At 36.9% G+C, this 23,310-nt stretch overlaps 1 protein-coding gene and 1 pseudogene across 1 annotated transcript; one reads left to right on the top strand and one right to left on the bottom strand.

Annotated features, from left to right (window-relative positions):
* Positions 1 to 94: 94 nt before the first annotated feature.
* LOC116196707 lies at positions 95 to 4,584 on the bottom strand (annotated as a pseudogene).
* Positions 4,585 to 12,248: 7,664 nt separating this feature from the next.
* LOC116195776 (protein EFFECTOR OF TRANSCRIPTION 2) lies at positions 12,249 to 23,015 on the top strand. Its single transcript, XM_031525113.1, has 4 exons — positions 12,249 to 12,421; positions 13,266 to 13,637; positions 13,728 to 14,543; positions 22,742 to 23,015. Exons 1-4 carry the CDS (start codon positions 12,317 to 12,319, stop codon positions 22,853 to 22,855), a joined length of 1,407 nt encoding a protein of 468 aa, XP_031380973.1. The 5' UTR covers positions 12,249 to 12,316; the 3' UTR covers positions 22,856 to 23,015.
* Positions 23,016 to 23,310: the final 295 nt, after the last annotated feature.

Here is a 23,310-nt window from a genome sequence, read left to right as displayed (position 1 = left end):
TCAGCTTTTTATCCGATAAAGACTGCTCATATGAATTTGCCCCCAAATTCATCTAATAAAGGTCTGTTGGTAGCAAGCTTGATAAAACTGGGGAAGAAAGGCAAGAAGATGTATTGCCATCACCAGACTCTTCGCATAAAAAGCTTCTTAATTATTCTGCACATTTAACCAATAACAAATATCGATACCAACCTTGGTTCGTGGAGACACGGCATCTCTAAGGCTACTTCACTGGACATTTACAAGAATCTGCTAGTCCACCTACAAAAATCATATGCTACGTTCCGGCTAAAAAGTAAAGCGAACTCAACCGGCAAGTGCTCTTGCTTCCTCTCCTCCATACTTGAGCCACCACCTTTCAGATAAGTTCAATCGCTTTATATCCTCCATATTCAAACGTGTTTGGCATTTCTCTGCTCGTCGCCTGAGGAATGATATCCTGTTTTTGTTGCTGCTTTCGCCCTTCATTCACATATTCTGGTACCATGACCGATTCACTTGTGCATCTCCCTCATTCACTAAAACGCAGTGTCGTCTTCTAACATTCGAAGCACCTGAAGCAGAAGGTGAACAAGAAATTAATAAGGCAATCATAAGAATGAATGCGGAAGATACCTAAATGGTCATGATGAGAGTTCAGATGATATATCCAACCTGAGACATTCGAGGTCTTAGGTTTGGGTCCCGCCGAATACATAAGGAAGCACACTTCAGCATCCTGCAGACCTCCTCCCCCTCAAAGCAGTTATTCAACTTTGAGTCGATCAATTCACTTATCGCTCGTCTCTCTAGCAGAGGCCGTGCCTGTATATCACAAACTGACTCTTAAGAAAAACGAACATGTATTTGAACATAAGAATAAAATCAATCTAATATGGATTTCTATATTCTAGTTCGCTTCTCAAACTTATGATCTTTTTCCGACTCATACCCATTCAGAGAGGCACTGCTGGCCCTTTGGCCGGTTTATGTCCATGGCCTTTCGTCCTGTCACGAGATCCAGTAGTACTATCCCGAAGGAATAGACATCAGCTTTTTCCGTAATTTGACCACTTTGGGCATATTCAGGGGCCAAGTACCCAAAGGTCCCAATCACTCTCGTCTCAACTCCCGTGTCTCCGTCCGGCTGCCACCTTGCAAGCCCAAAATCTCCAACCTAACAAGGAAAAGAAAAACATTCAGATCCTTTTACTTTGTAATGAAAAAGGAAACAAAGTTTGCATCAAACTTTGTGACAGATATATAAAATGATATAAGCATTGAATGGAGTACCAAAGGTTCAAAGTCATGAGTGAGGAGAATATTGTTTGGTCGAACATCTCGATGAACAATGCAACCCACTCTGCATTCTTCGTGAAGGTATCTCAAACCTCGAGCCGCCCCAACCGCAATTTTTTGTCGGGCAGGCCAATCCAGAGGATCACGGTTATCGCATCCTGAAAAGTTTTTTTTCACTAATTGTGGTCAAGACTCGAAACATTCTTTGACTTCTTAAGTTCGCAGATGAAAATTAACAGAAGAACAGCACATCAGAGCGCATGGTATGCAGGTTGCAGAATACTAATTGCCTATCCGACACACCACAAGACTATAATTGATTGCAGAAAAGACCAAATTAGATGTGAAAATATCCAGCTGATCTTAAAGCCCTACATATCTAGAAGGACATTATATAAACCATAAAGGAAATTCAAAATTTGATAATCAGCCATAGTCTGATCAAGAACCGTAACAAGCATTCCCCAAACTTTTGGGGATTGTAGCCTTCTTACCATAAAGATGGGAATCTAAGGACCCGTTGCATATATACTCATAAACGAGTAGTCTTCTTCCGTCCTCTATGCAGAACCCAATCAAAGTGACAAGATTTCGGTGCTGGGCACAGCTCAAGACCTCAACTTCTGCGCAGAACTCTCGGTCGCCCTGGGAGCTCGCCAACTTGTGTTGTTTGACAGCAACAACCTGGGAATCCGCTAAAACACCCCGATGCACTGATCCATACCCACCTTCAGCCAAGAAGTTTTCCTGGGAAAATCCATCAGTTGCAAGTTCAAGCTCTGAGTAACTGAACCACCTTGGAGGGTTCCCAAAAACGGGTGCTTTGTGCTGACAAACCGAGCAGAGTGGAGGTGGATTCAGAGGGATATTCCTTGAAAGTAAAGGGATTACTTCCCTGAGGCTTCTTCGAGTTAAGTGATCGTGTTCGCTGTCGAACTGTGGTAACTCATCTAGCAACTCGTTACATTCTAAAAGGAGAGAGTTGTCTTTTGGTTTAGGAAAATTTAAAATTTCCAGAAGGTCTTTTGAGAGCTTGCCAGCACCACAAGACCCAATGATACCTTCTATCCAAGACCGGAAGTCAGGGGCTGCTGAAGCCAATCCCACCTTTCTGCTTTCAACATCAAACTCGCATTCGCATTCTTCAGGCCTCATGATTGTTATTACATCACCAAACAAATTCTCTTTCTTTAGCTTTCGTGGATTTCGGACATGAAGTATGGAGAGTTCCCAGGATCAGAACTTGATATTGAGGATGCTCTGGCATCAGTGGCAGTTAACGGGGACTCCTGCTCATGATCATGTTCGGGACTACAAGCGGGAGTCACTGCTGGTCCTCTGATCGTACTTTCGTATTCGAGCAGATCTGAGTTCGTGGGAAACAGGTCTATTTCCACAGATGGACAAGTCATCACTTCTTGATCAAGATTTGCTGAGCCAATCAGATTCAACCGGAGGACTTTTGCTTTTGATCGCTTCATGACCACGACATTGCATTGCAGGTCGTCCATGCAGGTCTTTGCCTCGTGCTTGAGTCCTCTGCCGGACAAATGAAAGAAACAAACTGTTAAAATGTAAATAGGATACAATTCCTTCATCGAGCTTAAGCTTCGGTAGCAACTCAAATCATCTAACTGCGACAGTAGTGATGGAAATAAAAGAAACTAGTTGATACCGTGTGAGATATTTAAATTGACGCCCCAAATTTAGCAAAAACATGTATATCAATTTACATTATAACTATTACTTGTCCAGAATGACCCAGCTCGAATTCAGTCGTTTTGCTTCAGCAGCAACCACTCCTGACGAACCGCCATAAATAATCTTCAGTCTGACCTTTACCTGAAAAAGGAGAGTTTCAATGAAGACACAGTTGATGCAGTGTTTGATCAACCGGAGGGGAACCGATGCAGAACAGATCGAATCAAAATGAGTTAGCAGGTAGAGCCTCAGAATTCTAAGGAGATGAGAGGAGCGTCGACCTACCTTATCTGGATCATAAACACTGTGAAGCTGATACATGATGTCAGAGCACGAATTTGTGATATCATCCTTCTGATCTAAACTGATTTCTGGCATGGACTGATAATGATGGTATCCTGAAGTGCAATCACTCGTGAATCTTGCAAGGCCCCACATCTTCTTGCCTGATAAGAACATGTACGCATTAAAATCAGAACAAAATTACAAACTGGAGGCAATTTTTATGGCAATATTTCTGAGGTTAACGAGTAAGTAAAGAAGCCCACAATGAAATTAATTGCAGTAGGCAAGATATAGATTTCATCTACTCAAACTTTGTCAACTACTCAGACAACTTCTCATTGCACAGGACCACAGGTAAAGCTGGGAACTTTCGAAGGAAAAGTCAACCGGGCTTCCATGGCAGGACAAGAAAAAAACTGATCTTGGAAGGTCAGTTTAGTTTTGATAAGGATGTCGGTTTAGTATCAATTGGTAAAATGCCATTTAACATTTCTTTCCTGATCTACTTGAATACATAGAATTTTTCATTAGTCCTTTTAGCCATGAATTCTCCAGTTCCGACTCTCATGTATTATCTATGCAAGCATTAAACCCCATAGTCTGTACATGAATATCAATAGCAAATTAAAAGAAAGTTACAACTTTGACAGCTAAAATGATCAGAAAGATGCTGAAACCAAGGCTCCCAAGCCGACATACCATTGCAGCTAGTATATAAGTATACGTTTGTTAGGGGATCGATCAAGTTAAATTCAATGGATTGTTAAGACGTAAACGACAATGAAGTAAATGGCAGGAAAACATTTTACTTGAGGAATGAGGAGGAATGACCACGAGCAGCTTGATGCTGTCACCTGGCTGAACGACGTGGGTGAGAGCCCACGACAAAGCAGCTCTCGGAATCTCCCTGGAAGCCTTGACAGCAATCACCACAACCTTCCCTTCATAAGCCGACGTCGACCCTTTGCCCTTCTCCTTCATCTCGAACACCCCGAAAAGATCAGCCATGAAGAAGAGGATCACAGACCCGCCTCAGGGTCAGCCCCACCAACCTTCTGATCCACGAAAGGCTCCATTTTTAATGCTTTCTGGGGAAAGGGAAGCAGAGGAAGCGTTAGGCTGAGTCCCCACACATGTTTTTCATGTAAAGGTTTTAGCTTTTTGGACGGGAGGAAGGGAAGAGGAAAGCTTGACTCCGGCAAGCAGAGCTGAAGGTGCCAAAGTAGAAAGACAAGAGAACGAGGGGGTCACAGGTAACGACACAGACACACTGATCCCCAAATTGAAGAGAAACATGAAAAATAATAAAGTGAAATGATTCGAATGATTGGAGATTGATTGATCGCATTCCCACTTATTAAATGATGATGACTTTATTAATTGATTTCATTATTATCTTTTAATTAAAATTTAAAAGCAGGCAACAGTATTGATAGATTGGTTGAGCCAAAATGAACCGGAAACCTGAGCCGACTCGCCCTGAATATTCAGCTCTTTTAGAAACCGTTTCAGCTGGATATCGATTATGATGGAGTCGGGTTTTGTACCTCGGGTCTTGGCCTTTCTCGATCCGTGGTTGTTGGCCTTTCTTGATCATGCGTGTTTGAGGTGATATGATCTCGAGCATGCAAGATTCGATATATTCCGTAGATATTTGATGTGAGATTTTTCTAAGTAAATAAGGAAAGATAATATTCTACGCATATTTTGAATATGAAATGTCTACTAAACAATTGAGTTGCTTAACCGTAGCTAGGAGCCGGGCCTTGCTTCTGGTGTGGGGCCCGCTCAAAGGGCAGGCCCGTCATGAGGTTCTATGTTCATTATTCGGTTTCAAGTACTAATTAGGGTTTCAAATTTTAAACACAATTATCTTGACTGGTCGATTCTGTAAAGTGGATCGTTACACGTAGGGGGGAAAAAAGTAGGAATCCGTCAGTTTAATAAAAAGAAAGAACAACAATACCTAGCTAGCAGGAGTAAGAATTTTCTGTTTTTTTGGGAATAAATCTGTTTATGACATCCATATCTATATATATATATAAATTTGACTACGCCGTAATAAATATGGTATAATAGTAAATATTTTACTAATACATAGATTAATATGTTATAAACCAATTAAATAATAATGCATATTATTATTATTAACGAAAATAAAAAACTACTAATTCAAATCATTTAATACGAAAATAATAAATATTTATAATTATATAAATAAAAATTAAATAATAACACATATTATAATAATTAGTAATAACATATATGAAAATGAAGAAAAAATTCAAAGTAGTATTAAGAAGAATTCAAATCACAAAACTTGACTATGCCATAATAAAAAAAAGGGTTTGATAGTAAATGTCTTAATAATATGTAGATCAATGTGTTATACAAAAATTAAAGAACAATACATATTGTTGCAGTTAATAATAGCAAATATGAAAAATGAAGAAACTACTAATTAAATCACTTAATTCGAAAAATATGAATATTTGTAATTATATAGATAAAATTAAATAATAAAACATATTACTATAATTAATAATAGCTTATATGAAAATGAAGAAAATATTCAAAGCAGTACTAAGAAGAATCTAAATCAAATATTGTCATTTTAATAGCAAACAAATATTCATAATTGTAGAAAACTAAGAGTATTTATAATTATATAAATTTAAACTTATTGAATAAATTTTAAAAATTACAGCTATTATTGCTATTTCAATAGTAAATAAATATTCATAATTTTAGAAAATGAAGAATATTTATAATTATATGAACTTAAACTTATTGAATAAATTTTTGAAATTTTAGCTAAACTTATAATTGGTCAATTAAATAATCTCTCACGGAAGTAATTGAGTCATTTAGTTAAAATTATTCAAATCACGAACCTCAAGATATGAAAATAAACTATAAGCTAATATCAACTATTGTCTTAATTGCTAACTTCCCATGGCAATATTTTTTTTTATAAAATCCATGCAACGCACATCATCAATAAACTAATGAGATTTATCCAAAAAAAAAAAAACAATAACCTAATGAGAGTATATTTTGAGAAACAGAGTTTCATTATATTATGTCGATCAATTAATAATATGTGGGTTCCTCGCTATAAAACATGTCAATGAAAGTTGTTCAAATGGATGGTCTATTTATGGAACCTTTTGAAAGCCGTTGCACATGAAGGTCCCCTATCTGGTCACACGATGCCTAAAGCTAGTTGCCCCGTGTCGGGTCTGAGTAAACTATGAGTGCATAGTTTATACCACATATCATACAAACAAAATATTTTAGGTTCGATTTTCATTAATTAGCTTTTTATTTTCATGTATTGGATTTATCGACTTTCCTTATAACTAAAAAAAGAAGGGCCATCGATTGATTGAAGTGAACAATCGATATCTCTTTTATTGAGCTTTTCCATTAAGAACATCAGAAATACAAGTCCACATTAACATGATACTGAGTAAGCAATATTTGTTGTCGGATTTCCGCTGCAAATTTATGTCCGAACTTAAGTTCTTCTTATCAGCTGTAAAATGCTCGAGTAGATTTTCTTAAAGGTATCCTCCATACCGTCGCGCCATGATTCTGAAAACAAGCTAGCATGGACCCTGATTTTTATGTACTTGAAACATTTTGGTCGGGTACGTGAGGGCGCAATTAAACCAAGAAAAGAAAAAAAAACAAAAATAAAATTAAAAATTTTCGGTTCAATTCAATTGTAAGCAATTTAATATAGTTGTACATTTTCTTCCCTTCTTTTCTCAATTTCATCACTGCAGTGGTGCTTTTTTTGGGTGCATCATTTGATATTCGGAAACCTAACAAGTCTCGACTAATTCAAGTGAGGCCATGTCTATCATTAATGGCAAAACTCTTTTAACATAAATTTTTCATTTAAAATACTTAAATTTGAGATCTTATTTAATAAAAATAAATATCGAATCCCTTGAACCAATTCACGTTAGTTCGCAGCAACCGCGCTTTTAATATAACAATTCTTCATGTCACAGAGCAGACTTTTGGAAATTGATTGGACTGGGATGCTCAACTATCTTTTTGTCATCTTTGACCTCCTCGTTGAATTCCCCTCCAATTTCTCCGCTCCTTCTGCTTTGATTACTTCACTATTAGCTAGTACTAGGCTACTAGCCAGTGACAAATTGAACTCCGATGATAAATTTATGTTAACATTTGCATCTAAAGACTCCGATGGGCAATCAACAGTATATACGGTTTGTCAGGATTGATTCAACGAGTGTCTACAATGATAATGATAGAAGTACTTTACACTTCTCGTACAGATTGTTCCTTGACATATTCTTTTTTTTTTTTTTGGAGGTGGGTGTAAGTTACGCTATGGTACGATAGCCATCGCACCAACGATGTAAAATGCATTGCGAAACTAACCTCATCTGCTCCATCGAGAGTTTTACGAACCCGTAACAACTTCAAATTACACCTCCAAACAAGAAGTTAGTTAAACCGGCCATAACCAACTATACATTGTAGTTCATGATTTTGATCACTTTCATCCCCTAAACTTCATGTGCCTGGAATTAGTTCTGCTCAGAGCTCGATTGTCTCTGGCGCTCCAGAATCCTGACTCCAAACAACGAGAAAAATGGCTCTTGAAAAGTTGTTTTGAATATATATTGACGGTACCCCTGATCATATACATTTCAAGACCTAACTTGAGAGATATATTCAAGAGAAGAAAAATTATCGTATAGGATATCATTGGAGGGGAAGGCAACGAATGATTGTTTCAGCTTTCAAAATGTGTCCCTCCGCCTTTTGTCATTTTCAGCTGAATGTGGTATTTATTCAACGGGGGTTGGTCTGATGACAAAACCTACCAGCTTGATATATATAAAAATACCAGCTTTATTCAACGGAGGTATTTAAATGTCAATATAGTTTGGCAGCTGGAAAGCTGAAACATACAAAAGGAGCTCTATGAATATATATATATATATATATAACTTAGGATTCCTCACTTGTCTCGACAGAATCTTGTAGGTCATGTTTTACTTTGCAAACGACCTAAAAAATGCATTGGGAGCCGTCCGATTCTTCAAACCCTGTAAAATACATCGGTTAGATTGCTCGAACCCGTTTTAATTAATTGTCTGTAAATGTTGACTCTGGAAAAAAAACTGTCACGTGATAGAATGCACCATGAACCTTAGTATATTTATCGAATTGCACATGAAATATTGATCGGGGGGTCGGTTCATGATTTTGTGCAGGCTGGTAGAGCATCGACAATCCTGAGGAATTATCGGAGTTGGCGATACAGGCACGTGATTGGCATAGGTGTTGATGGCCGGTAGACTTTCTCTTTCACTTGCTTTTGTTTTGCTTGTATTCTAATTAAATTAGGTGAGAGTCTGCTACGAGGTGGAATCCAATATGTGCAAGATCCTTAAAATTCTCTAATTAAGCGAACAAACTGGTAAGTGTTTCAAAAGGAATGGATAGGTACAATTTTGTCACGCCATCGGTAGGATTTGCGATGGTCAAAGAAGTCCCATCATGCTTGAAATAATAGATTGATCGTCCTTTCGATGAATTTTCGATGCCCGGGCTTTAGGTCAGATTTTTTTATTATTATTTCCCGTAATTTATTGTCTATCTGCTAGAAAAAATGAAAATGCTTCGTCTTTGCCTGGTTCAAATCAAGACCATGATCCTGTAATGCCAATATCTCTCCACAGGTTTGATCCAGTAAGGCTCCAGTTAACCACAGGCCGGGATCGGACTAGCCTAACCGGTCCTCTCTTGCTGGGAAGACTGGTGAATGGTTGTACTGACATCTGAAAGGGGATTGCTCACGGGCACATATACTAGAAAACGGACTTGTGAAAACATATAATTATATTTTTCGATTTCAAATAAGTGAATTGAACCAGGGTTTTTCTGGAAAACATATATAGTGAATTATCACCAAACTGAACTCTTACAATAAAGGGAAACATTATAATTATATTCACCCAGAAAAAAAAAATTTATTCTGTTAAGCAGAAAATTCTACCATTCATATCATGAACAGTTCATGAGGGCTTGTCTACTCTTGGATCAACACTTGGGTTGGACACTACGTTTAAATGAAATGATGAAGTCCACCTCATGATCTGTGGATGACATAAATGGTAAAATCAGTTTGAGCAGGAATGTGTGAAGAGAAAAGGGATAAAGAGCACGATAATAAATATATGGATTGGTTCAAGTAGTTTGACACATATTTTCCTTAAAAAAGTTTTAGGTATACCTATAAAGTGTTGATTGTGTGGCAATCAGTTTCAATCCCTATAAGGAGGAGAACAAAAGTTCAAGTCCTAGGAGCACATTTGTTTGGAGGGAGGGTAATCTTTAATGCTTCACCACCCGATTAGATTAGTCTAGACCCATCGGGCTTAAAACACCTGATATAAGAGAAGAAAAGGGATAGAATTGAAAATGGGATGGCGAATTCTAGAATCCATTTGATTCATCAAGAAATCAGAATCTACTCCTATGCTACTATTTTTAATCCACGTATGTTGTACGTCGCTTGAGAATGTAAATAGTTTAATAATATAGCCACAATTATATAAAATGGAGACATAAAAAGAATGTAAAAAGAATAAGAGTGATAAAAGAATAATCAAATCAATCCCAAGAGAAGTAGATAATTACCATCTTCTCTTTAAAATTTATTTTCTATATGAATTAAACATATTGCACGTCCATTATAATTTTAGATCTAATTCAAGCTGCATATATAAGTGATATGTTTTCAACTTATTAATGCACAAATATTCTAATATAAAAGAAATATTGTATTAGTAAAATATGAAAGACGGAGATTATGCAAGTTTCTTTAAGTAATTCATAAATAAGAAAATGTTCCCATTTCATAATATTGATTGAATGTATAAATTTAAGTCATTTACATTATTTGTATAAATTATGGTCGTGGTTTTTTAAGGTAAACTGCATTATTTGATTAAGTTAAGAAATAAGAAGTTCCTTTTCTAATTTTCAAAATAGGATTTGTAATTAATTATGGACTTATGGAGAAAGGGATATAAAAGAGAGGCACAGGCTCTCGGCATGTAATTAGAGGTTCCAAATACGATTCTTTCATGAGTCTCTTTTGTAATAAAAAAAAGTATGAATTTATTATAATCTAGTCTTTTTTAATATATTTTCACAAATTAAATCAAGCTAATAGTATATTTATTTTTATAAATTATTTTCTATTAGTTTCATAAGTATTGTCGTACCCATGAACATTTTTTCTTTTTTCTTTTTGGTGTACCACTTGATATTCGGAAGCCTAATTGTTCTAATTAATCCAGATTTGAGTTCGGTCAGCTCACTAAAATGTAAATCTCTTTCAGTTGTGGATTTTCTCCATTATAAGACTCACAATCAAAACCTTACTTAACGGGAATACATTGAACCACCTAAATCAATCCCATTGGTTTTAACCTTTAACATTTAACTGATAGACATGTTATTCTAATACTTAATATCATTTATGATTCAAATCCTGTAAACTAGGGTTTTATTATACTAATTTATAATATCAATCTTATCCCCTAATATTTTCTGAACCGGTTTTTAGAAAATTATGCTTTAACTTATCTCTTATCCTTTTCTTAGCTAAAATAAAAATATTTACATCATTCTTATGTTTTTTCAAAAACTGCACATATATGCTTAGATGAATTTTGATTACAAAAACCTACAAAAGATAAACTATGTAATTTTAATTTTCAAAATATGCCTTTCTGTAATGTTTCTATGGTAAAATTTCATCTGCATAGGTGGTTTATCTTCAGTATTTCATATTCAATCCATAAATCGAGAAGTTATATGTAGAATGCAGGCTGATCCAATTAGGTTTGATCAATATACTGAAGTATCTAGAATTTAAAAATAACTTGAAAATGTTCAGATTTTATTTTTGCGAGTTCAATTTCATGCTTAATTTGACATAATATTTGCTTAGACGAGTCAAATATTAGTAAAATAATTAACAACTTATAATGACCACATATATACAAGTAATGTGCGGAATATTTATGTTACACCCGCCCATAACATGTGATTTAAACAAATCATCGTAAAAATGTAAAGTATAATACCATATATACTCAGATATTTAAAAAATTATAAACTGATAATTTTATTCATGAAATGATATTTATAAAAAAAATTTGTAATCCTAAATTGAATTAAATGACACTCCATATAAATATCGATTATAATTACAAGTAATATATTTAATATAATACCGTCTTTGTAACATTTAAGTTAATTTAATGCATTCTGGACTTTGGAACCATTTGACCCAGAAAAATATATTACATTGCTAAGCACATATTTGTGCTTAGTTTATATGGAAAAAGATTTTTGTTTTTATGTTTTTTGATGAGTAAACTGAGAGTTTATATGGAAATAGCTAGTTGTCTATATCAAGTAAAAATTTATTTCTTATTTATCCCTCTAAAGGAATTATTCCCAGCTCTTTTCAGGTGGAATTAAGAAAAGAAAAGAGAAAAGAAAACCAATTAGCAGCTCTTTGACAATGTATGACTTTGGGAATTCCAATAATTTGTTTAATTGACACAAATTGTGACATGAATTTTGCAGATATTTCGATTTCAGAAAATAATGACACTATAGTTTCAATCCTTGATCCAGAAACGCAAAAAAAAAAAAAAACAGAAGAAGAAGAAGAAGAAGAAAGGAGCTAACAATTATTTCCTTCTTTTATTTTAAGAAGAAGATGACAATTTCCACCTGACTCCAATAATACAGAAAATTTAGTATAAGTCCCATATACTGTCAGTTTTAACTCAACCATTTTACCCAACGTCTACGTAATTTATTTACTTATGTCAAGTAAATTATTGAAAAAAATTTATGAAATTTTATTTCAAATATATCTCATAAACTCTAGTATGAAATTTATAAAATTAATTAGCTGTGCCTTCCCTAGTCAGTTAAGTATGAAGGCGCGGTTGGGTTGTTCATAGCATAATCGAAAATGGCAGCCCGAAGAGACAATACGACCGTTGCGGTCACCGGCGCCAGGCCGAAGCGGGAGGACTGCGGCCGCACCAAGCACGACTCCGCCTTCTCCGATTGGAAGGTACGTTCGCCGCCCTCTCTCTCTCTCTCTCTCTGTTCTCAGCTCGTCTGCTCATTCTTGAGCTTCAGTAACCTCCTGGACTTGTAGTTGTATATCAGACATTGGTTTCGATTCGTTCCGATCATCGTCGATCTGTAGTAGTATCAGTTCCTTTCTCCCTGAGCAATCTGGACTTTGACGATCTGAGCTCGATACGAGCTGCTGGTCTGAGCTGAGGTGACATTTCTAAAAGTCGAGCTTGAAGATGTCAAAAGTTGAGCTGATTTTCGTATTGTTTATAGATCACTTTAGCTGATTCCTCTCGGTAAGACCTCGATTTCGGCCGATATGAGCTGATCTTAGCTACGGGGAGGTTTCTGAGGATTAGATCATTTTTGCCCCTTTCTGCTCTGTTAAGCAGTTGCTCAACTCTATGACTATGAGATGCCAATTTGCTGATCTAGCAGCTATGAGGAACTTGCCGGTACTTCGAATATGAACTTTGAAATTTGAAATTTTCTATCATAAAGAAATCGAGCTTCGAGTGCCGACATCTGGTATTTTGTTTTTTGAGAGCCATGTTCAACGTGTGTTGTGTGAGGATCGTATTGATTTATTTCTCTGCATAATGCTTTCGACTTCCCATATGCAAGTTCTACTCAGACAATTTGGACATTGATTTTGACCTGAATTGCTATTTTTCTGCTCTAATTTGTTGCACTCACGGGAGAGCTCTAGCCTCTCAGAGAAGTATTTAAGTGATTTCTGCTCCCGTTCTTGTGCCGGAAACATATATGAAAAGTTAGATGTATGAATTGAACTCGAAGGTGATATATATATGTGTGTGTGTGCATCTTTCTTGTAGGCTCTTATCGGACCTTCTGATTGGGAAGACTATTCCCTGGGGAAAGAAGGATCAGCGAGATATAGAGTTCACAATCTTCCTCCAAGTTCAAGTCCGGGAGTTTACGAGCTTGGCATAGCTGTGACTCGCACCAAATCAGCGCGAGAGACCAGAAAGCTCAACCCGAGCAACATAATCATTGTTTACACCGGTCAAGCTGATGGTGTTAGGACTAGGCTCCAGCAATATGGCAGGTCAGGTGCCCATTTGGGCAACTGCTCCTCAACTGCTCGTGCAAATGATGATTCTCAGAGCACCGTTTCTCACAAGGAACTGGGATTGTTTAGAGAAATATTGTCGAGAGACTACTCTATTGTGTTTAGATGGGCTCCGGTGAGCTATTTTCTCACGAGATAATGTCATACTCTTCCTATTCAGCAGAATGACTTATTACTTTTCTTTCTGGTTCTGGATGCCGAACAGATGAATAACAAAGGGGATGCTCTAGGAATGGAAGCTGAGCTACTAAAAACATTTGACTATGCCTGGAATAAAGGTAGTAATGGTGCACGCCGACCCCATGATATTCTTCAGAAACTCGAAGAGGCTTCTTCTACCGCATACCGTGTCTCCCGTACCTCAAAGAAGCTTCTGCCTTTCCTTCAGGAGAAAGGGGGCATTAGGATCCATGGCAGATTACCTCTTGACACCAAAACCGTAGCTCATGCTGAAGAGGAAAACAACTTCTTTAATGGGATTTTCAAGTTTAACAGATCAAACCCGAGAGTAGTTCTAGATAGATCCTGCTTTAATGAGGACGAAACTGGGTTCTGCGGGGTATATTTGGGCAATAGGAACATATGCAAAAGGCCGCCAGTTAAAGGGAGAAAGAGGTGTGCTGAGCACAAAGGGATGAAGGTAAATGCGCGGCCATGGTCCGAAGTTCCTGATCAACATGGTATAACGGATCCTGGTCTGAAAAATCTAACGTTTCACGTGGAGAAGGTTAAGTTCGGTTCGGTCAGTCTCTCTGCCGGTGAGAGCTTCACTTCTTGTGGATTTATCATGGGAGATGGGTCTTCTTGTAAAAGGCCACCAGTACAAGGGAGGCAAAGATGCAGTGAGCACAAAGGGAGGAGAATTGTGACACTCAATTCCGTGTCAAGCAGGAATCAAGAAATAAACTATGTGCAGAATAAGGGTCATAACATTTCTGAGAATTTTCAAGTCGGGAAATTGGGATTACTATATTCATCGGAGACATGCAATGTAAGAAGCAACACCATGACTGTATGCGGGGTAAATTATGATGATGGCACTTTCTGTACAAGGCAACCAGCTCGGGGAAGAGTAAGGTGTGAGTATCATAAGGGAACGAGGGTCAGTCGGGCCAAAAATTATGTTACCAGATAAAGCTGAATCATCGATAAATTCATACATGCTTCAGGGAATACTTTATTTCGATTGTCTGGAAGAGGAAGCTGATTATGTTGGAGGTGTGGATCAGTGAGTGATCCATGCTATGTCTGTCTGTTTACTGTCACTTTCTATTGAATATGTAAGCAGTTAGTTGTTTTCTCTTTAAGACAGTTAAGTGTATGTCTTATTTGTTTTGTATGTTGTATTTAAGTTTGAAAGTAACTAGCCGTAGGGGCAGTTACCAGCAGTTAGTATGTCTTCATATGTATGTGTGTTGTATCAGACAGTGAGTTGATGCCTTTTGATGAATGAAGAAGTGTTCATCATCTCTTCCTTTTTTCTTTCCTTGTTCTTCTGCATGTTGAATTAGAGTTACTGCACTAATACAACAGTGTAGAATTCTTGTATGCACAAGAGACCATAGATTTTTGTGTGCATTTGAGTGTTTAAGAAATTTATACACGAGAGATTGAGAGTTAACAGTGGTATCAGAGCGTCAAAAAGGATCTTAAGGGCTGTGATAATGGATGCAACAATGTCAATGCCAAGTTTCTTGAGCATTACTCCACCAATCTTTGATGGAGAGAATTACCAGACATGAGAAATGAAGATGAAGGCTTTAATGGATGGTGCAGACCTCTGGGATGCAGGGCTTGAAGATTACAAAATTGCTCCCTTGCCTACAAATCCAACCCTCAACCAAATCAAATTTCACAAGGAAGAGTTACCAGAAAGACCAAAGCTAAGTCATGTCTTTATTTTGTTGTTTCCCCCGCTATTTTTACAAGGATAATGAGGCTTGATTATGCAAAAGCCATATGGGATTATTTGAAAGAGGAATATGAAGGAGACGAGAGGATAAGAGGCATAAAAGTATTGAATCTATTGAGGGAGTTTGAGCAGCAACGGATGCAGGAAGGACAAGAAGTGATGGATTATGTGGATAAACTGGTGCGGATTGCTAACAAAGTAAGAATTATGGAATCCAACATAAGTGATGAAAGGTTAGTCCAGAAGATCTTAGTGTTAGAACTTGAGAAGTTTGAGGCAACAATTGCCTCCCTTGAAAATACTCGGGAACTTTCAGACCTCAAGCTTTTTGAGGTTCTCGGTGCTTCGCAGGCTCAAGAACAGAGAAGGATACTGAGAAAGGAGGAGCCAGTAGAAGGTGCCCTGCAAGCGAAATTCAAAAGGAATGCAAATGAGAAGGGAAAAAGTGGCAACAATAGAAGAAGTATGGAAATGATGCTGGTAAGTAAGAAATACCAGCACATGGAATCATGAAAGGAAGTGGAGTTCAGGACCTTGCAAGCATTGTGGAAAAAAGGGTCATGCTCACTTCAAGTGTTGGAGAAGGTCGGATGTAAGGTGCAGGAAGTGTCACAAGACTGGTCACATGGAGGCCATCTGCAAGGATAAGTACACTCAGCAACAGGAGAATGTCACAATGCAACAAATATTGAGATAGAGCAACTCTTTGTAGTTACTTGTTTTACTTCAAATGCAGTAAAGGATGGATGGTTAGTTGATAGTGAATGCACTAACCACATGATTAGTAACGAGACCTTGTTTAGAACACTGGACAAATCTGTAAAGTCCAGAGTAATGATAGGAAATGGTGAGTTCATAGCAGTTGAAGGAAAAGGAGATGTGATGCTCGAGGGTCCAGCATGCACCAAGTTGATTTCTGGTGTGCTATTAGTGCCAGAAATAGACCAAAAGTTGCTAAGTGTTGGGCAGTTGGTTGAAAAAGATTACAAAGTATTGTTTGAGAAGGGTCAATGTGTCATTGGTGATGCTAAGGAACATGTTCTGTTTCAAATTCCCATGAGGGAGAAGTGTTTCTCATTCAACCCTTAAAATAAGAGACAAGTTGCTATGTCTAGTCAAGAAGAAAAGGAGGAGATCTGGCATAGGAGGCTTGGACATTTCAACAGTAAGGGAGTGATGTTCATGCAGCGACATGGCATGGTCGAGGGATTGCCTTCACTACACAAAGAGTTGAAGAACTGCAAAGTATGTTTAGAAGGGAAGCAGACGAGATTGCCCTTCAGGAAGAATTAATGGCTCTTGAAAAGTTGTTTTGAATATATATTGACAGTGCCCATGACAATATACATTTCAAGACCTAACCTGAGATATATTCAAGAGAAGAAAAATTATTGTATAGTATGTCATTGGAGGGGAAGGCAACGAATGATTGTTTCAGCTTTAAAAATGTGTCCTTCCTCCTTTTGTCATTTTCAGCTGAATGTGATATTTATTCAACGGGGTCGGTCTGATGACAAAACCTACCAGCTTGATATATATAAAAGTACCAGCTTTATTCAGCGGAGCTATTTAAATTTCAATATAGTTTGGCAGCTGGAAAGCTGAAACATACAAAAGGAGAATTCCTCACTTGTCTCGACAGAATCTTGTAGGTCAAGTTTTACTTTGCAAAAACCCTAAAAAATGCATCGCGAGCCGTCCGATTCTTCAAGCCATGTAAATACATCGGTTAGATTGCTCGAACATGTTTTAATTAATTGTCTGTAAATGGTGACTCTGGAAAAAAAAAACCGTCACGTTATAGAATGCACCATGAACCTTAGTATATTTATCGAATCGCACGTGAAATATTGATCGGATGGTCGGTTAATGATTTTGTGCGCATCGACAATCCTGAGAATTATCAGAGTTGGCGATACAGGTACGTGACTGGCATAGCAGTTGATGGCCGGTAGACTTTTTCTTTCATTTGCTTTTGTTTTTCTTGTATTCTAATTAAATTAGGTGAGGGTCTGCTACAAGGTGGAATCCAATATATGCAAGATCCTTAAAATTCTCCAATTAAGCGGACAAACTGATAAGTGTTTCAAAAGGAATGGATAGGTACAATTTTGTCATGCGATCGGTAGGATTTGCGATGGTCAAAGAAGTCCCATCGTGCTTGAAATAATAGATTGACCGTCCTTTCGATGAATTTGCGATGCCCGGCCTTTAGGTCAGATTTTTTTTTTTAATTTCCTGTAATTTATTGTCTATCAGCTAGAAACATGAAAATGCTTCATCTTGGCCTGGTTCAAATCGAGACCACGATCCTGTAATGCCAATATCTCTCCGCAGGTTTGATCCAGTAGGGTTCCAGTTTAACGCAGGCCGGGATAGAACTAGCCTAACCGGTCCTCTCTGGCAGGGAAGACTGGTGAACGGTTGTATTGACATCTGAAAGGGGGTTGCTTACGGGCACATATAATAGAAAACGGACTTATGAAAATATATGATTATATTTTACAATTTCGAATTAGTGAATTGAACTAGGGTTTTCTGGGAAAACATATATAGTAAATTATCACCAAATTGAACTCTCACATAAAGGGTAACATTATAATTATATTCACCCAAAAAAAAACATATTTATTCTATTAAGCAGAAAATTCTACCATTCATATCATGAAAATTTCATGAGGGCTCGTCTACCCTTGGATCATCACTTGGGTTGGACACTACGTTTAAATGAAATGATCAAGTCCACCACGTGAACTGTGCATGACATAAATGGTAAATCAGTTGGAGCAGGAATGTGTGAAGAGAAAAGGGATAAAGAGCACGATAATAAATATATGGATTGGTTCAAGTAGTTCGACGCATATTTCCCTTAAAAAATGTTTTAGGTATACCAATAAAGTGTTGGTTGTGTGATAAGTAGCTCCAATCCCTGTAAAGATAAAAATACAAGTTCGAATCTTAGGGAGCACATTTGTTGGAAGGAAGAATAACCTTTAATGCTCCATCACCCTAATGGATTAGTTATGGCTCATTGGGCCTAACACACTTGATATAAGAGAAGAAAAGGGATAGAATTGAAAATGGGATGGCGAATTCTCCAATCCATTTGATTCATCAAGAAATCAGAATCTACCCCTATACTGCTATTTTTAATCCACATATGTTGTACGTCGCTTGAGAATGTAAATAGTTTAATAATATAGCCACAATTATATAAAATGGAGACAAAAAAAAGAATGTAAAAAGAATAAGAGTGATAAAAGAATTATCAAATCAATCCCAAGAGAAGTAGATAATTACCATCTTCTCTTTAAAATTTATTTTTTATATGAATAAAACATATTGCACGTCCATTATAATTTTAGATCTAATTAAAGCTGCATATATAAGTGATATGTTTCAACTTATTAATGCACAAATATTCTAACATAAAAGAAATATTGCATTAGTAAAACATGAAAGACGGAGATTATGCAAGTTTCTTTTAGTAATTCATAAAATGTTCCCATTTCATAATATTGATTGAATGTATAAGTTTGTCATTTGCATTATTTGTATAAATTATGATCGTGGTTTTTTAAGGTAAACTGCATTATTTGATTAAATTAAGAAATGAGAAGTTCCTTTTCTAATTGTCAAAATAGGATTTGTAATTAAATTATGGACTTACAGAGAAAGAGATATAGTGCAGTGGCGCAGGCTCTTAGCATGTAATTAAGAAATTCCAGATACGATTCTTCCATGAGTCTTTTTTGTAATCGGAAAGAAGTGAGAGTTTATTATAACCTAGTCTTTTTTAATATATTTTCACTGATTAAATCAAGCTGATAGTATATTTATTTTTATAAATTAATTTTTGTTAGTTTCATAAGTATTGCCATACCCACGAAATTTTTTTTTGTGTGTACCACTTGATATTTAAAAGTCTAATGGTTCTGATTAATCTAGATTCGAGTTCAATCAGTTTATTAAGATGTAAAACTCTCTTAATTGTGGATTTTCTCCATTATAGGACTCAAAATCGAAATCTTACTTAATGAGAATATACATTGAACCACCTAAACCAATCCCATTGGTTTTCACCATTAACATTTAACTCATAGACATGTTATTCTAATACTCAATATCATTTATGATTCAAATTCCTGTAAACTAGGATTTTATTATACTAATTTATAATATCAATCTGATCCCCTAATATTTTCTAAACCGGTTTTTAGAAAGTTATGCGTTAACTTATCTCTTATCCTTTTCTTAGCTAAAATAAAAATATTTACATTATTCTTATGTTTTTTCAAAAACAACACATATGTGCTTAGATGAATTTTGATTACAAAAAGCTAGAAAAGATAAACTATGTAATTTTAATTTTCAAAATATGCCTTTATGTAATGTTTCTATGGTATAATTTCATCTGCATAGGTGGTTTATTTTCAATATTTCATATTCAATCCATACATTGAGAAGTCACATGTAGAATGCAAGCTGATCCAATTAGGTTTGATCAATATACTGAAGTCTCTGGAATTGAAAAACAACTTGAAATTGTTCAGATTTTATTTTTGCAAGTTCAATTTCATGCTTAATTTGACATAATATTTACTTAGAAGAATCAAATATTAGTAAAATAATTAACAACGTATAACATGTGATTTAAACAAGTCATCGTAAAAATGTAAAGTATAATACCATATATACTCAGATACTTAAAAAACTATAAACTGATAATTTCATTCATGTAATTGATATTAATAAAAAAATATGTAATCCTATATTGAATTAAATGATACTCCATATAAATATCTATTATAATTAGAAGTAATATATTTAATATAATATTCCGTCTTTGTAACATTTAAGTTAATTTAATGCATTCTGCACTTTATTTACTTATGTCAAGTAAATTATTGAAAAGAAAAATTTCGAAATTTTATTTCATATATATCTCATAAACTTTAGTATGAAATGTATAAAATTAATTAGCTATGCCTTCCCTAGTCAGTTAATACACAGGCAAAGGCGCGGTTGGGTTCATTGCAAAATCGAAAATGGCAGCCCGAAGAGACAATTCGACCGTTGCGGTCACCGGCGCCAGGCCGAAGCGGGAGAACTGCGGCCGCACCAAGCACGACTCTGCCTTCTCCGATTGGAAGGTCTGTTCGCCCCCCTTTCTCTCTCTCTCTCTCTCTCTCTCTCTCTCTCTCTCTCTCTCTCTCTCTTTGTTATCAGCTCGTCCGCTCATTCTTGAGCTTCGGTAACCTCCTGGACTTGTAGTTTATATCAGAGATTGGTTTCGACTCGTTCCGATCATCGTCGATCTGTAATAGTATCAGTTCCTTTCTCCCTGAGCAATCTGGACTTTGACGATCTGAGCTCGATACGAGCTGCTGGTCTGAGCTGAGGTGACATTTCTAAAAGTCGAGCTTGAAGATGTCAAAAGTTGAGCTGATTTTCGTATTGTTTATAGATCAGTTTAGCTGATTCCTCTCGGTAAGACCTCGGTTTAGGCCGATATGAGCTGATCTTAGCTACAGGGAGGTTTCTGAGGATTAGATCATTTTTGCCCCTTTCTGCTCTGTTAAGCAGTTGCTCCACTCTATGACTATGAGATGCCAATTTGCTGATCTAGCAGCTATGAGGAACTTGCCGGTACTTCGAATATGAACTTTGAAATTTGAAATTTTCTATTATAAAGAAATCGAGCTTCGAGTGCCGACATCTGGTATTTTGTCTTGTGAGAGCCATGTTAAACGTGTGTTGTGTGAGGATCGTATTGATTTATTTCTCTGCATAATGCTTTCGACTTCCCATAGGCAAGTTCTGCTCAGACAATTTGGACATTGATTTTGACCTGAATTGCTATTTTTCTGCTCCAATTTGTTGCACTCACGGGAGAGCTCTAGCCTCTTGGAGAAGTATTTAAGTGATTGCTGCTCCCGTTCTTGTGCCGGAAACATATGTGAAAAGTTAGATATATGAATTGACCTCGAAGGTGATATATATATATATATATATATATATATATGTTTGTGTGCATCTTTCTTTTAGGTTCTTATCGGACCTTCGGATTGGGAAGACTATTCACTGGGAAAAGAAGGATCAGCGAGATATAGAGTTCACAATCTTCCTCCAAGTTCAAGTCCGGGCCTTTACGAGCTTGGCACAGCTGTGACTCACACCAAATCAGCGCGAGAGACCAGAAAGCTCGACCCGAGCTACATAATTGTGGTTTACATCGGTCAAGCTGACTGCGTTAGGACTAGGCTCCAGCAATACGGCAGGTCAGGTGCCCATTTGGGCAACTGCTTCTCAACTGCTCGTGTGAATGATGATTCTCAGGGCACCTGTTCTAACAAGCAACTGGGATTGTTCAGAGAAATATTGTCGAGAGACTACTCTATTGTGTTTAGATGGGCTCCGGTGAGCTACTTTCTCACAAGATAATGTCATACTCTTCCTATTCAGCAGAATGACTTATTACTTTTCTTTCTGGTTCTGGATGCTGAACAGATGAATAACAAAGGGGAAGCTCTAAGAATGGAAGCTCTGCTACTAAATACATTTGACTATGCCTGGAATAAAGGCAGTAATGGTGCACGCCGACCCCATGATATTCTTCGGAAAATTGAAGAGGCTTCTTCTGCAGCATACCGTGTCTCCAGTACCTTAAAGAAGCTTTTTCCTTTCCTTCAGAAGAAAGTGGGCATTAGGATCCATGGCAGATTACCTTTTGACACCAAAACCGCGGCTCATGCTGAAGAGGAAAACAACTTCTTTAATGGGATTTTCAAGTTTAACAGATCAAACCCGAGAGTAGTTCTAGATAGATCCTGCTTTAATGAGGACGAAACTCGGTTCTGCAGGGTATATTTGGGCAATGGGAACATATGCAAAAGGCCGCCGGTTAAAGGGAGAAAGAGGTGTGCTGAGCACAAAGGGATGAAGGTAAATGCGCGGCCATGGTCCGAAGTTCCTGATCAACATGGTATAACGGATCCTGGTCTGAAAAATTTAACATTTCACGTGGAGAAGGTTAAGTTCGGTTCGGTCAATCTCTCTGCCGGTGAGAGCTTAGCTCCTGTTATTTGTGGATTTATCATGGGAGATGGGTCTTCTTGTAAAAGGCCACCGGTACAAGGGAGGAAAAGATGCAGTGAGCACAAAGGGAGGAGAATTGTGACGCTCAATTTCCGTGTCAAGCAGGAATCAAGAAAAATATTATGTGCAGAATAAGGGTCATAACATTTCTGAGAATTTTCAAGTCGCAGACATGCAATGTAAGAAGCAACACTATGACTGTATGCGGGGTAAATTATGATGATGGCACTTTCTGTACAAGGCAACCAGCTCGGGGAAGAGTAAGGTGTGAGTATCATAAGGGAATGAGGGTCAGTCGGGCCAGAAATTATGTTACCAGATAAAGCTGAATCATCGATAAATCCATACATGCTTCGGGGAATAATTTATTTCGATTGTTTGGAAGAGGAAGCTGATTGTACCTCTTATAAACTCTGAGAAACACATCTTAAACATTGACTGAGTATCGGATATAAGACATTCGGAAGATGTTTTTTCAGATCACGTTATCCTTTCTGTTTTACGGTTGCTTCAAAATCTACATTGTTTACAGTCTCTTGGCTTTTATCAACAATCTTCTCCTCTGCACATGTTCCTGGGGAGATTCCACCGTATATTGTCCCGAATGTAGATGGAATCTCTTTATGCTCAACTTAACGTGCAAGCACTAATCCCGAGGAGTTTTTTTTTTCCGATGTATACAGAAGTATTCAGAAGCCTATCCCGTCTAATCCAATTCGAAATGGGTCGGTATACTAAAGGGTAGGGCTCTCACAACGTAAATTTTTAGATGCGAGTA

The sequence above is a fragment of the Punica granatum genome, chromosome 2, assembly GCF_007655135.1.
Source record: "Punica granatum isolate Tunisia-2019 chromosome 2, ASM765513v2, whole genome shotgun sequence".
Lineage (NCBI taxonomy): Eukaryota > Viridiplantae > Streptophyta > Magnoliopsida > Myrtales > Lythraceae > Punica > Punica granatum.
This window is presented reverse-complemented; position numbering and strand designations above follow the sequence as displayed.

Coding starts and splice junctions, on each gene's coding strand:
- LOC116195776 (XM_031525113.1), top strand. CDS start 12,317: ATGGCAGCCCGAAGAGACAATACGACCGTTGCGGTCACCGGCGCCAGG. Junction 12,422..13,265: donor CCGCCTTCTCCGATTGGAAG/GTACGTTCGCCG, acceptor TCTTTCTTGTAG/GCTCTTATCGGACCTTCTGA. Junction 14,544..22,741: donor ACACCATGACTGTATGCGGG/GTAAATTATGAT, acceptor ACTGTATGCGGG/GTAAATTATGATGATGGCAC.